This window comes from Cyprinus carpio, chromosome B17 (genome assembly GCF_018340385.1).
Source record: "Cyprinus carpio isolate SPL01 chromosome B17, ASM1834038v1, whole genome shotgun sequence".
In the NCBI taxonomy this organism is placed as follows: domain Eukaryota; kingdom Metazoa; phylum Chordata; class Actinopteri; order Cypriniformes; family Cyprinidae; genus Cyprinus; species Cyprinus carpio.
Window position 1 is genome coordinate 2,117,614 of NC_056613.1, and position 15,605 is coordinate 2,133,218.

General features: G+C 34.8%; 1 protein-coding gene across 1 annotated transcript in view; it reads right to left on the minus strand.

Moving 5' to 3' along the window:
* The window catches only part of LOC109103027 (protein-tyrosine kinase 2-beta-like), a 37,567-nt gene that overhangs the window by 10,118 nt on the left and 11,844 nt on the right, over positions 1–15,605 (minus strand). The window contains exons 2-25 of the mRNA XM_042743072.1: positions 14,510–14,698; positions 13,761–13,848; positions 12,456–12,690; positions 11,960–12,138; positions 11,144–11,231; positions 10,883–10,962; positions 10,171–10,233; positions 10,036–10,090; positions 9,800–9,940; positions 8,503–8,577; positions 7,719–7,820; positions 6,466–6,580; positions 5,567–5,650; positions 5,415–5,459; positions 5,230–5,327; positions 5,011–5,092; positions 4,833–4,933; positions 3,668–3,783; positions 2,977–3,076; positions 2,772–2,862; positions 2,255–2,459; positions 728–818; positions 572–628; positions 23–139 (exon numbers count right to left, since the gene is read on the minus strand). Coding sequence (XP_042599006.1) covers positions 23–139; positions 572–628; positions 728–818; positions 2,255–2,459; positions 2,772–2,862; positions 2,977–3,076; positions 3,668–3,783; positions 4,833–4,933; positions 5,011–5,092; positions 5,230–5,327; positions 5,415–5,459; positions 5,567–5,650; positions 6,466–6,580; positions 7,719–7,820; positions 8,503–8,577; positions 9,800–9,940; positions 10,036–10,090; positions 10,171–10,233; positions 10,883–10,962; positions 11,144–11,231; positions 11,960–12,138; positions 12,456–12,662 — 2,292 coding nt within the window. The 5' untranslated portion in view covers positions 12,663–12,690; positions 13,761–13,848; positions 14,510–14,698. The remainder of the gene's footprint in view (positions 1–22; positions 140–571; positions 629–727; positions 819–2,254; positions 2,460–2,771; positions 2,863–2,976; positions 3,077–3,667; positions 3,784–4,832; positions 4,934–5,010; positions 5,093–5,229; positions 5,328–5,414; positions 5,460–5,566; positions 5,651–6,465; positions 6,581–7,718; positions 7,821–8,502; positions 8,578–9,799; positions 9,941–10,035; positions 10,091–10,170; positions 10,234–10,882; positions 10,963–11,143; positions 11,232–11,959; positions 12,139–12,455; positions 12,691–13,760; positions 13,849–14,509; positions 14,699–15,605) is intronic.

Consider the following 15,605-nt stretch of genomic DNA (forward strand, 5'->3'; position numbering starts at 1 on the left):
TGTAGGCAGGTGGTGGTCTTACCATACTGCCACGGCGAGGGGACGGCGGCAGGGTCAGCGTGCAGCCGGACACGAGCACAGGGCGCCAGTCTGGCGGGCTAGCGAGGGCTGGCGAACTAACATGCAGAGACTCGGGCAGCTGGAAAGTTGGCCGTGCAAGCAAGAACACACAGACAAACACAACTAAACCACATGTTAAAAACATATTCACACAGTGACATGCATAAGATGGCGGTTTTGAGCGCAAATGCAGAAAAGCAGGCAGAAACCACAGAGGCTGACAATGGTGTGACTTGACCTAGATAGACGTGACCAGCATGAAGCTGCTGTATAGTTTATAGTTACGGTCTACCAATTTTAAATGTATCACCCACTGAGTAAAACATTTTGCTCAGAAATGTATCTTTCATTGCTCAGGAGAGATAACAGAAGTTTCATTTAAATATCAACTTGTTTAATCTTGGGAAAATTTGATGAGAAAAGTTCATATTAGTTGATCTACTTATCACTACAAAGAAGCTGCATTTTGTGCAATTAAAGCAACTACAGAATTAACAGGAGGAAAAATCACCTGGAGCTGTAGATGTGGATTGAGAGTACTGAAACCTGATGGTTTCATTCTTGACGGTTTTCACAAAACAAGGATGAAGATGAACAGAAAAGGAGTGAGTATGATACACAGAACGAGAATAACAGCGTGAGAAAAACAGAGTGAAAAGACAGGCACCTTCGGTGGGGCATCAGTAAACGAGGTTATATTTATGGAGCGAGTTCTGGCTCGCTGGTCCTCCACCTCCATCTCCATTTTATGAACATCACTGTGGAAAGGAAATAGAAACATTTCATGTTACAGTTTGTATTGATTTATTGTTATTTTTTGTTTGTATTCTTTACATTTGTATTTTTTAATTTTTATTATTTTTTTTATTTTTACAATTTTATATAAATGATTGGAATTTTGCATTATTATTAAAATTTTTATTCTTTTAAATTTTTTTTTATTTTTATAATTTTTACATGATTGATTTGAATTTTGTATTATAATTAATATTTTTAATATGTATTTATATAGAATGTAGTTTTATTATATATTTAAAACAATTCTTATTTTTATGATTTACATTTTTATTTATTATTTTTAAATATTAATCTTAACCCACAACCACAATGTTAGCCAACATTTTAACCAATTATTATAACCATTAATAATAATAATAATTATTATTATTATTATTATGTATGTTCAATTGTAAATATTTTTGCATTATTTACATCTTTAGCTTTATTATTTTGAATATTTATTTTATTATTTCCTTTACATTTTCATATTTTAAAATAAATTTTTAAACTTCATACCTATTTATCATATACACATTTATCCTATTTTTCATATTCACATTTCCCTCAAAATCCACTTACATTGTTAGTCAGTTTGCATTGTTATTTATTATTATTAACATTTATTGTTTATGTTTTTATTATACTTACATTTTTATTTAATTTTTTTTATTACATTTACATTTTTTATGTTGAATATTTTAAATATTATTTATTTATGTTTTTTGATTATCACTTACATTTTAAATTTACAAATTGTAATGTTAATTTTTTTCCCATTTATGTCCAATGTGTTTATACTGTGTGTGTGTGTGTGTGTATATATATATATATATATATATATATATATATATATATATATATATATATATATATATTTCTATTTAAATATATATTTATATATATATATATAAATACAAACACATGCATGCATATATTTAAGAAAAATATGTTATGTTTATATATTAAACAATATAAATTTATATATAAATTTATATAAGAATATATATAAGAATATAAATATATAAGTGTATATACATGTACATATTTTCTAAATATATATGTATGTGTGTGTATTTATATATACATAATAAATATACACAGTACACACACATACCTGTATATTATATAAACAAAAACTTTTATTTTGGATGCGATTAATCACAATTAATCGTTTGACTGCACTAGTTTTTAGTGATAGGTTTCTGATGAGTCAATAGGTACTGTTGATGTGTACTGTGGGTAATTTGCAGAAATACAGAATAAGCAGTTTTAACAGCTATTTTTTATTAAAAGCTCAATTTTGGATTATGGTTAGTGCTCTGCTTTGAGCTCTGAAATGCATACTTGTGACTCGTTTAATGGTTCAAACTGACAACCCTTTAGGTCTTTGATGACTAGGGCATCAGTGACGTACCTCAGCTTGCACACGAGCTCAGCGAAGCTGGGTCTCTCGCCGGGGCTGTAGGCCCAGCAGCGGGTCATGAGGGAGTAGAGGGTCGGCGGGCACTGCTCAGGTTTGGGCAGACGGACACCCTGCTCCAGCTGGTTTATCACATCCTTGTTCTCCAGCCAGAAGAACGGCTGCTGACCTCCACTCATGATCTCCCACATGCACACAGCTGAAAGGAGAAGCACAGGAAACCGCCAAGAATCAGAAACCATAAACTGCTTCAGAAATTAATTGCAAAACTTCAAGACTCATGGCATTGTGAAAGATGTGGCTCTCCACAGGAACCGGCTTTGAATCAACAAGACTCAATCGATCATGACTACAGCTTGAAAAATCCTCACGAATATGTTGATCTGTTGCCTAATGTAGTCAGAACAGTGACTGGGCATTGAAAAGACTGCATTACGCTTTGTAGAAGTGACATAATGCGTCATGCATGTTTAAACGCATTGATCTCACGTCGCGCTTTAAGGTCACTAACCAAACATCCAGACATCACTCGCCGAGGTAAAGCGTCTGAAGTTGATGGACTCCGGCGCCATCCATTTGATAGGTAATCGACTCACGGAGGCCAGAGAGAAAACAAACCATTTCATTTGACAGCATTATGCATAAGAAAAGAGAGTGAAATATTAGACTCCAACTGCATGATAAGTTTAAACAGACTAGTCAGCCTTAGTCTTGCCTTTGTAATACTCCTCCTCTTCTATGTAACGGGACAAGCCGAAGTCTCCCAGCTTCACACAGTCTGGTTTGGCAACCAGCACGTTTCTCACAGCAATGTCCCTGATGGGAAAACATTGAACTGAATAACTTGATCATGCACCACTAAAATAGTTTCTGTACAACCACAGGCATGAGATACAGATGATTATCAAAAAGGAGAAGTGAAGACACCAACAAGCAAATGCATGTGTGTTGTAGGAGGGCAATTTATAATTTTGTGTCCTAAATTTAATATACAGTATGTGTGTGTATATTTTGGGGTCAATAAGATTACTGATTTTTTATTATTTAATATTTTATTTCTCTACAGGAACAAGATTCCCCATAGCTGAAGAAACACTAGAAGTACAATGCAATATGAGCGGTTGTGCGGATGCCCCATTTAACGTTCTCTACCTATGACCTTGATTTTTTACCTTCTGCTTCAGCTAAACTTTTATGCATAAGAGTGTCTGACACTCTTCTGAACCTGAGGCAGTTAAAGTAAGTGAAAAGTCAAGAGGAAGAGATGTCTATAAGCAGCCTTTCTGTTTCTTCATACTTTCAAAGATATAACCAAACCAGACCAAATCCTTCAAATTTCAAACCAAAAAGGTAATGATTATTCACAGTAATTGCATAAACTGTTGGTCAGAAGGTGGATTGATGTACCTGTGTACCATGTTAATGCCCTCTAGGTAAGCAAGAGCTTTACTGATCTGAAGACTGTACAGGATCAGTGTGACAGTGGTTAATTTGTGCTTGTTCTCCGACAGGTAATTTCCTAGCTGAAGAAAAACAGAGAAACCAGGATGATAATAAAGTCTGATTAATAATATTGCATAATGTACTAATATGAGTCGGATTTACCCCTTATTGTGACATAGGCAAGAGTGATTGTTGAAGGAAGAGGTTCATCTAAAAATGATAATTAGCTAATAATGTACTCAACCTCGGGCCATCCAGGATGTAGTTGAGTTTGTTTCTTCATCAGATTTGGAGAAATGTAGCATTGCATCACTTGCTCAGCAGTGGATCCTCTGCAGTGAATGGGTGCCGTCAGAATGAGAGTCTAAGCATCTGATAAAAACATCACAATAATCCACAAGTAATCCACACCACTCTAGTACATCAGTTTGCGTCTTGTGAAGCCAAAAGCTGCATTTTTGTAAGAAATAAATCCAGCATTACTTAATTTAACTTTAAACTGATGCTTCAGTTTAAAATACTAGTCCTCTATCCATAATATTGCTTTCTTTAGTAAAAAAGTCATCTGGTCTGAATCAAGAAAGAAATGTGCATAGCTCAAGAGTTGTTTATACGCAAAAACAGATCAAAGCTAATATGAGGGTTAATTTTGATTTGAGAGGACAACTGGGGATGAACTTTCACTGAAGGAAGCGATATTATGGATTACAGACTAATATGTTAGTCGGAAGTGGCCGCTTGAAGTTAAAAACATTAATGATGGATTTGCTTGTTGCAAACATGCAGCATTTCTCTTTACAGGATGTTAACTGAAGGACTGGAGTGATGTGGATTACTTGTGGATTATTGTGATGTTTTTATCAGCTGTTTGGACTTTCATTCTGACGGCACCCATTCACTGCAAAGGATCCATTGGTGAGCAGGTGATGGAATGCTACATTTCTCCAAATCTGATGAAGAAACAAACTCATCTACATCTTGGATTGCCTGAGGGTGAGTCCTTTAATAAACAAACAAAAAAAAATCTAAATTCTTAAGTAGTTTTGTCTGATTTTCCTTGCTTCCAATTTTTTCTTTGATATGAACAAACCTGGACAAACTTGAAATCATTCAAATGAAACAATCTCACCTCTCCATGCTGGTAAAGCTCCATGACAATCCACACGGGATCTTCCTCGATAATTCCTATAAGTCTCACAATGTGCGGATGGTCCAGTTTCTTCATGATCACTGCATGAAAACAGTGATTTTGATCATTCTATTCAGGCGTGTTTTGGATTCTACATGTGGAAGATGAATCATCTTACAAGCTTCACTCATGAACTTCTCCTTCACATCAGCTGAGCAGTCCTTGCATGTCTTTACAGCCACATTCACTCGCTCTCCTGTCTGGAAGGAGACACAAGATTCATGAGCTTTCTGTCCTGAAAGCTGAGCTTGAATAAGTTTCTAGTGATTTCTACTAAATCCTTGTGATCTGTTTCGCTGAATATTTGGGCCTGTAGGTGTGTGACGGATGCACTAACCTTGCTTTTATAGATCCCATCATGCACCTCACCAAAGAAACCTTCACCCAGAATCCGGCCGAGGACAATGTCGTTCCGTGAGATGCTGAATTTACATGCTGGAAAACAAGTGTTTGAGATAAAAATGACCAATTGATTTATAAACGACAATTAATCTGTCTCTTAAAATATTATTTGGTTCTTACTTGGAACTGGTGTATCTTCTGGTATCTCTGCATAAATATCTGAATCTGTGGAAAAAAACATAGTGGAATAACATTATATTGATTAACCTATCTTTCATAAAAAATGTGTATATTATAGGCAGTATTTTTTCAATATATTTTGCTTTACATACTTTTGCCTTCCCTGTCAGATCTGGTGTTTTCCATACTGTTTTGCAATATAAGATCAGACAAGGTCAATAAGACAGAACAGTCTTAATTATCATATATGAATATACCGTATGTGTGTGTAACAGTTATAATCATATATTTATGAAAAATGATATATAAAATTATATAAAATAAAATAAAATACAAAAATTTTAACTTTTATATATAATTTTAACTTATTAAAATAACATAAGTACAGAATACTTTTTTCATCAAATCAGCATATTAGAATGATTTCTAAAGGATCGCGTGACACTAAAGACTGGAGTTATGATGTTGAAAATTCAGCTTTGATCACAGGAATAATACACCTTAAACACAGTAAATTCGAAAACTGGAACTTTAAATAGGAAATATATACATATATATATACAACCAGGTAAACAAAATCACTAGATTCTCATTATTATAAACACATCTAGAAACCATTTCTTGTAAACAAGTATGGTAACAAACACATTGCAAACAGTATTTCTACACGTAACATTTGCCACTAAGCAGTAAGAAATTTTTTACTAATTTAAAACACAATAAAATTTAGTATGTTTGTTTATTAGTATGGTGGCAAACACAATGTGCACAACTATGTTTTATTCTAAAAACATTTGAAACTAGTAGATGGTCATGGACATAAAATCACTTAAGATACATGATGATGCTGGATTAATGAACCACAAATAAATATAAAAAATGAATAATGAACTCAAAAATTGAAAATTAACTTCAACATAAGATCACATGATCATCTTAGATACATGACATAGTAATACTCATGACCTAGTAATACAAAATAATAAAACCCACACACCTTTGGCCTGTACTAACAAACACACCTCTTTACAAAATAATAAAACCCACACACCTTTGGCCTGTACTATTAAAGTTGTCTCTTTTCCGTGCTCCAAACGACAGTAACCATCGATTAAATCGGCCATGTTCTCTGCGATGGCCAGAGAGGCTATGCTGATGGACAAAGGCTGAAAATGACAACAAAAAAAAAAAGATCAAATTTTTAAACATGCATAATTATAATCTTCATGAGAAAAGGTAAACTGATGTTATATAGTAATCAAGCATTAATCTTGACGCGTACAATCACACCGGTGTGATTAAAACATTCAGTGTGTCACGTCATCAACTGCTGAATTCAAATCGCTCCGGTTACTGACGTAACCTCGGTTCCCTGAGATAAGGGAACGAGCGTTGTGTGTACGGGGAAAACTCCTGTTTTACTCTGTACTGAAGGCTGATTTGTTCATGTTTGCATAGCTGCATAAACCAATGGCACTTTAGCTCGCCAGAAAGAGCGGAGCCAACCTGTAGTGCCATTCATCAGATCATTCGACTGAAGCGACAGTCATCACTTTGGGCAAGAGACACAACAATCCATCCCTTATCTCAGGGAACCGAGGTTACGTCAGTAACTGGAGCATTCCCTTTCGAACGTTAACTCCACGTTGTGTGTATGGGGAACGTGTCCAATTGCAGATAGATGAGCAGATACAGGATCTCCAGCTCTGCGAGCCCAGTCTCGGAGCACTAAAAATTTCCAAGCTGGTAGCTGAGAGCTCTAATAAAACCACTTTGCCCAAGGAGAAGAGTAGAACATCAAACAGACAGAACTCGCGCCTGCAAAGCAGAGATGTCTAAGTTAAAAAATCTGGCAAATGTGGATGGCGACAACCAGCTGGCGGCTGCACAGATCTCACCAATAGATAATCCGCTGGATCAAACCCAGGAGGAGCCCATCCCTCTTGTGGAATGGGCCCTCACACCTATAGGGCATCGCAAACCTTCTAATGCGTAAGCAAGGGCTACCGCATCAACAATCCATTGACAAAGTCGCTGCTTTGTGGCCGGCAGTCCTTTATGGTGGCCACCGAAGCAAACAAACAACCGCTCAGAATGCCTAAACAGGCTAGAGCGCTCCAGGTATAATATCTGACCCCTCACTGGGCAGAGCATGTTTGGACCCTGCTCACCATCTGTAACGGGGAGCGCCAACAGGGAGATCACCTGAGCGCTGAATGGAGTTGAGAGCACCTTAAAAAACTCACCCTGTGGGCTCAGCTAGAATATTTGAAACTGAAAGGGTTGACGTGTGGATCCATTTACCTGTTTAGCTCCTTCTATATCTATATGTAGCAGCGTCTTTCCGTCATTCTGAGGCGTGCATTTAATACTTCGAATTTGTGCAAATGTGGCTAGACAGACCGGCTAATGAGGACATATCAAGACAAAAAGAAAAAAAAAACATGTTAATATACATGAGCACATAACAGGGTTATTATATATATATATATATATATATATATATATATATATACACACACACACACACATACAAATATAACTGGCTTCAGCTACACTGAACAAAATTGGTTGTTGAAAACATTTTTTACTCAGAAATAGCTAGTAAATTTCACAATTACAAAGAAACAGCTAATAACACATTAAATGTGAAATTCTGATGTGGAAAGATATTTTCTTGAAGAAAATGTATTTTCATGTAAAACACTTCAACATTCTTAGTTTACTGTAGCTTAATGTACTAAAATAATCAACACTAAACCTGGAATAAAAATGAATAAACACTAATATAGACATATTAAAAACACTGCAAATAAAAAAAACAATTAGACTAAAATTAAAATTAAAATAGAATATATAAGAATAAATATTAATTCTAAATATGAATAAAAACTATTATGTATCTCAATAGTATTAGTATCCCAATGATACTAAATAACACCGACGCATGATTTCTCACCAACGACTATTGGCAGATGCAAAATTTTTCCATTGTGGTTAATTGACAAAACAGAAGTGGTTATTGAGTGCTGCGTTTTAGAGAATAGGTCAAGTGGTGGGATGGACGTATGTGAGGGGATCTTCTTACCATGGAGCTTTTGTCTGTACGCTGCCGAATACCTTTGGGCCCGATGACCAGATCCACAGAGATGCTCCATCCTTGCTACAGAAGAATATACTGTTACACTGAGCAAAAACTGCAGCTTGATAAACATCTGAAGTACACACTTAAACCACATTCATATCAATGTCACACATTAGATAACAAAATAGCAGAGCAACATGCTATCTGTGCTGCAGAAAGATAACACAGGAAGGAATTTCAAATAAAACACTTTGTAAAAGACGTTTGTTGGGTTTTATACAGTATGATGGAAAATAAACAGATATAGTACTGAAATTAAAGATGAAAAGTACTGAACTTGGACTTCATAGTTTGGAGGAATTCATTGCTAAAGACAGTTGCTTCAAAAATCTTATGTAATGCAGTGACTTTCACACGATTGTATACATGCCCACATTGCCTAAAGACATTTTGGGGCCACTGAATTTATCTGTCCAACCACAACAAGTTCCCACACTTCTACAGAGAGTAAAGGACACACATCACTGAAGAAACACTTTCAAATTTGCTGAAAATATGTGAATGGGTGCCGTCAAAAACAGCTAAAAACATCACAGTAATCCACACGACCCCAGTCCATCAGTTAATATCTTATAAAGCAAAAAACTGCATGTTTAAGAAACAAATCCATAATTAAGGCTTTTTTTATTATTATTATAGGACAGTATAGAGATGACAGGAAGAAAGAAGGGTGGGATCGGGAAAAGTCATCAAGCCAGGATTCGAACATGGGACAACCGTAGCACAACGGTGCTGTATGTCGGCACGCTGTCCACAATGCTATTGGCACACACATAATTAAGTCATTTTTTATTTTAAATCATCTCTTCAGGCCAAAATATGTGTCCATAATCCATAACAATGCTTCTTGTAGTGGAAAAAGTACATTCTCTGTGCAGATTTCTCTCCTGATTCAGACGAGATGACTTCTTTGCTAGAAAAAGCAATTATGGATTTGTTTCTTGCAAACATGCAGCTTATCATTTTACCAGATGTTAACTGATGGACTGGAGTGGTGTGGATTACTTGTGATGTTTTTATCAACTGCTTGGACTCTCATTCTGACGGCACCCATTCACTGCAGAGGATCCACTGGTGAGCAAGTGATCCTCAATTTCCTTCAAATCTGTTTCCATGAAGAAACAAACTCATCTACATCTTTGAAGGTCTGAGGGTAATACATTTTCAGCAACTTTTCATTTTGGGGTCAACTATTGCTTTAACATGGCTATAACTTAAATACAACTTGATGAGATCTTACCACCAGCTCACAAGAAAAAACCTCTTCATCAAAACTGGAAAAGACAGATAATGTCTCAAAGAACTTGATGATGCACTCCTCTTCCTTCAGCAAGGCATACTGCTGGAATGTTTGCTGGATCAGTTTCCGCAGCTGCTTCGGCTGTTTCACACCAGACACATATGAATAATATTTCATCATTATTTATCATAAATTACAATGCTTTATTCTCAAAGAGGTCAAGAAAATGTTTTCACCTTCATACTCTCGATTAATTCTTGAGGAAAGAACAAATCCAGACCAACATCTTTCCTGAAAGGAGCAGAAATGGCATTAATGCATTGTGTATATTCTTGAGTAAATCTATCTAAAGCACGATACAAACTACTTACTCCAGCAGATCGAAGTTTGATTTTTTCTCCAGGCCACTGGCATTCATGTCTTTATAAAACCTCCTGTCAGAAGAGGAAAAATTAAAGGCATGTAATTAGAAAATAATTTTTTGAAGCATTCTGTGTATTGTGTACATACATTTTAAAGAAATCTAAGATGTATTTGACTTAGATTTTCCGACAGACTTGAAGAAATTTTGCACTGCATCACTTGCTCACCAGTGGATCCTCTGCAGTGAATGGGTGCCATCAGAACGGGAGTCCAAACAGCTGATAAAACATCACAATAATCCACATGCAATCTACACAACTCCAGTCCATCAATTAACATCTTGCGAAGCCAAGAGCTGAGTGTTTGTAAGAAAAAAATCAATGAAGACATTTTTAACTTGTGGATTATTGCGAAGTTTTTATCAGATGTATGCACTCTCATTCTGACGGCACCCATTCACTGCAGAGGAACCACTGGTGAACAAGTGATAGAATGCTACATTTCTCCACAAATCTGTTCTGATAAAGAAACAAACTCATTTACATCTTGGAAGGCCTTAAGTGTGAATAATGGCATTTTTACTTCATGTGAAGTACTTGGTGCTTACTGTAATGCTTTGTTTTTTATTATAAAGCAATTTGAGCTGCATTTCTTGTAAGGTGCTATACAAACAAATGTTATTATTATTATTATCAGTTCATCTGTATAAATATAGCCTACCTAATCTCCAGACAGCCCAACTGCAGCGCCATCCCTTCACTAACTCTCCTTGCACTGTGCTGCATGTAGTCACTGCGGACCTGCGTAACGACAGAGATAACACACATTCATTCGCCTTTTAGATGTGCAAGCCACCATTGACACTTCAGCGCTACATCAAACATCGCCTCAGTGCAATGGTGTGACTCATAATTCTGTGTGCCATTTACGGATATGCATTGGTAAATGTGAAGAAACACTCCCTATGTGACAGGTACTGACCTGCTGGTAGAAGTAGAGCATTGTAGTTTTGTCATCCTTTAACTTCTCCAGGAAATCAGGAGGAATGTAACGGATCCTCAAGTCATATCTGATCATGACGGCGGAACAAAAACAGGATTAGAAACCTATACAAAATTGATTTAGAGCACTGTAAGAACCCAACTAAATACAAAAAAAAATATAAAACAAAATATATACAAAAAAAAACAAAACTAACAATTAAAGCCATCCTTTTTCTATGCCAACCCTAAACTCAACTTTTTAACAAAACAAAACAAAACAAAATATCTTCTTTTGATCTCAACAGAATAAAGAAACTCATACAGGTTTGGAAAAACTTCAGGGTAAGTAAATGATGACAGAATTTAAATTTTGGGGGTGAATTATCCCTTTAAATATCAATTTCAAATGGAAAATATATTTTATTTTCACCTTCAAGTATATTACAAAATGTACTTGAAGTTGCAAGAATTAAAATTAGTGATGCTGAACATTCAGCTTTGATCACAGGAATAAATTCCATTTTAGAATATTTGCAAATACAAAACAGTTCTTTTAAATTGCAATAACATTTCACAATTTTACTGAAATAAACAAATAAACAAATAAACACTTATTTAACTCTTCAGCAAAAACATTGAAAAAAGCTTGCTGATTCCAAACTTTTGAACAGTTGTGTTAATATATTTAGACTAAAAATATACTGAAAATGGACAAAACGTAAGATCAAATAAATACATTACTGCAAATATAGTTTAAAATTAGCAATACATTTTAAAAAAATATATTTTTGCCATGTGGGACACACACACACACCTCCACTCTGCCTCGACGTGCTGCTGTTCATATTTCTGCTCCACCTTTGCTACGGTGAGGTTCGGGTGCAGCCAGTGAACCTCGTCTGATTTGAGGTGTTTGAGCAGCAGACCGTAGCATTCGGAGAACTTGATGTTGGGACCGAGTCGTCCGCTGTCCAGGATGGACTGAATAATTTTCTGCAAAATGAAATCATCATTCAAATCAAACTCATTTATACATTTGTGGATTTATTTCACCCCAAAAGCTTTTTTGCATTATTTTAATTGTACTTATCCTTGTCATGAAAGGAATTGCTTACTAATGAAAGAAAATAATTCTCTCCATTATGACATTTTGAATTTATTTAACATTCATTATGAAATCAATACAAAAAAACTTAACTAAAAAAAGGGAGCCTTCATTATAACAACAGGAAGTTGTGCTGATGGGCATGATAACGTGCTTCATACTGCACTCATGATTAATGTGTAACAATGCACGTTCATCTTCTCACCCTGATAGTCCAGGAACTTTCACATTTGACCAGTTTGAAGGTCTTGCCCAGGTTGGCGCTGTTGCTGATGAAGCACACTTTGAGGATTTTCACCGGCCCCGTGCATTTATTCTCGATGGCACTGGTGGGCACCTGCGTTGGACTGGGAGGAGGCGGTTTCCATGATAACGTACTGGTATCACCTGACATCTCTAGATAGGCTGTCATGAGATAGATCTCCTCAACTGACTATTAGCTGTGTGGTGAGATGGAGGAGAAATAACACATTCAAGTTCAGGCAGGAACGTTACGCAGCCAAAGGAAATCAATGAATGACTCAATAAAAAATTATGAGAACATGAAAACTGTGAATTCTAGGGATGAATCCTTTCCTGATATGGTAATCAAAGTCAGAAAACAGATTCCGGGATTTTTTTTAGTTTTTACATTTACACTTGGAAATAATCAACAATAGGAGTTTGAATATTTTTAAAACAAAGAAATTTTATGAAGTAAAACTAAAAGTAATTTTAATGCTCAGCAGACTCTAACATAAAATTAAAAATATAATAATAATAATAATAATAATAATGTGGGATTTATTATTATTATTAGACTGTGCTTGGCATTAAAATTAGAATTATAATTAAAATTATACAAATCCTAGAACTATCTGACACTAAGCTGAACTGTCTTTTTAAAACCGTGTTAAAACAAAAAATGTATGAAAAATCATTATTATTATTCTTGTTATAATCATGCTTGTTATAATAATTCTTGTGTTATCTGTATGCATCAAGAGTCTGAGTAACGCAAATTCAGTTCTCTGTATGTATGCTGTACATGTGGAAGAATTGACAATAAAGGAGACTTCACTTGACTTGACTTGTTCTTATTATTAATAATTATTAGAATTCTATAAATCCTAGCACTGCCTGAAAGTAAGCTTGTCTTAAAAACAGCTTAAAACAAATAATAAAGTAAATAAATTAGTAATAATAATAACAACTTGCATTCAATTATTATTATTATTATTATTATTATTATCATTATTATTAGAGTCTGTTGATAAAAAAAATGAAATCCTTAAAAAAATTATAATTATATACATTTATCTTACTGTAAGCATAACTGTCTTGAGAACCACTTAAATGTAGCTTTATTCAAAAAATTCAGAGCTTTTATCAATTCTAAAATAGCATTTGGTCACATTTCATACATAAATTCTCATATTACAGACAGCAGTAGTAAAAGCACATGGCATTCATGACCAAACACACTGTATTTCAACATGTCAGCACACGAGAGATTAATGCAACATCCTACCTGGACGTGCTCCATGACTGATGTGTGAACCAGTTTACTCCTGTGTTACTGTATGATCTCTGAGTCACAGGACAGACAACATGCCAGGCTAAAATAATGACGAGATTCACAGAAATGTTGTCATGCACAAGCAATGGCCTTTTTCAATATCTCAAAGAAAACAGGAAGTGAAATGTAGCTTGGTTAAGCTTCACTAAGAGAATTCTACTAGAAAATGTGGACTACTATATATTGACTATCAACTATTATGTCTCTTAAATGCATCAAAACCATCTACCACAACTTTGGTTTCCTGTCATGTGGTGTCAGTTTCAGATATGTTACAGTATGTGTTGGAAATTGTAAAGGTGTTAAACATTTGCCTTTTGCCATGATAAAAAAATAAAAATAAGAAAAGGAAATAAGAAAAGTTAAAGTTTATTAAACTACTAAATTAAATCAAATGGCAAAATATTGTGACCATGTTTTTACAGCATCAGCTCAATATTCATGAGTCATGATGACAACGATCAACTCACAACATCCATACAAACACACATCACCTGATATCAGACGATGCCTCATATTTTTGACTCTTTCTTGCCAACACTGCCATTAAAATAAAGTCAACTGGAAAATGGAAACATCTAATGATATTTGCAACACATCAGCATCTACTGAACTTCCTTTTTAATGCTACACTGTGACTGCAAGGTTTGAAATGTTCAGACTTGCTAATTGAAAAAAGAAAATGTAAATGTGTCACAGACCTGAGCATGAGCTGATGTTCAGTCCAGATTTCTCTCCCTCTCACTCTCTCTCATCTGGTGTTTGTTTAATTCATACGAATCCAAACTGACAGAGTGTGAGCTGAAGTCCTGACGTGAGTGTTTTGGACACACCCCACGCATGTCACTGACTTCCTCAAACTTCACACCACTTCATCAGAGCCGCTGCTGCTGTAAAAACACACACGCACAGATCACAGAAACTGCATTACATTTGTGAGGTCCTCCTCCTTCCTTATGAATGTATTTGAAAGTTGGTTTTCTACTATATTTGTGAGGATATTTTTTCCTCATGAATGTCCACAAAAGGTGGTTTTCTTTATTTTACTATATTTTTGAGGATATTTTTCTTAATGAATTTACTCAAAATTTGGTTCTCACCATTTTACTATTTCTGCGATTATATCTTTTACTTTTGAATGTCCTCAAAGGCTGGTTTTTGACATTTTACTATATTTTTAAGGATATTATGTCCTCAGAAGTTGGTTTTCAACATTTTACTATATTCGTGATGATATTTTTCATTATGAACGTCCTCAAAAGCAAGTTTTTGACATTTTACTATATTTTTAAGGATATTTTGTCCTCAAAAGTTGGTCTTCAACATTTTACTGTAATTGTGATTGTATTCTTTCCTTATGAAGGTCCTCAAAAGTTGGTTTTCAACGTTTTACTATAATTGTGAGGATATTTTTATTCACAAATGTCCTTAAAAGTTGGTTTTTCAACATTTTACTATAATTGTGAAGATTTTTTTGTCATGAATGTCCTCAAAAGTTGTTTTTCAACATTTTGCTATAATTGAAAGAATATTTTTCCTCACGAATGTCCTCAAAAGTTGTTTTTCAACATTTTACTCTAATTGTGAGGATATTTTTATTCATGAATGTCCTCAGAAGTTGGTTTTTCAACATTTTACTATAATTGTGAGGATATTTTTGTCATGAATGTCCTTAAAAGTTGTTTTTCAAGCAGGTTTTTGACATTTTACTATATTTTTAAGGATATTTTGTCCTCAAAAGTTGGTCTTCAACATTTTACTGTAATTGTGATTGTATTCTTTCCTTATGAATGTCCT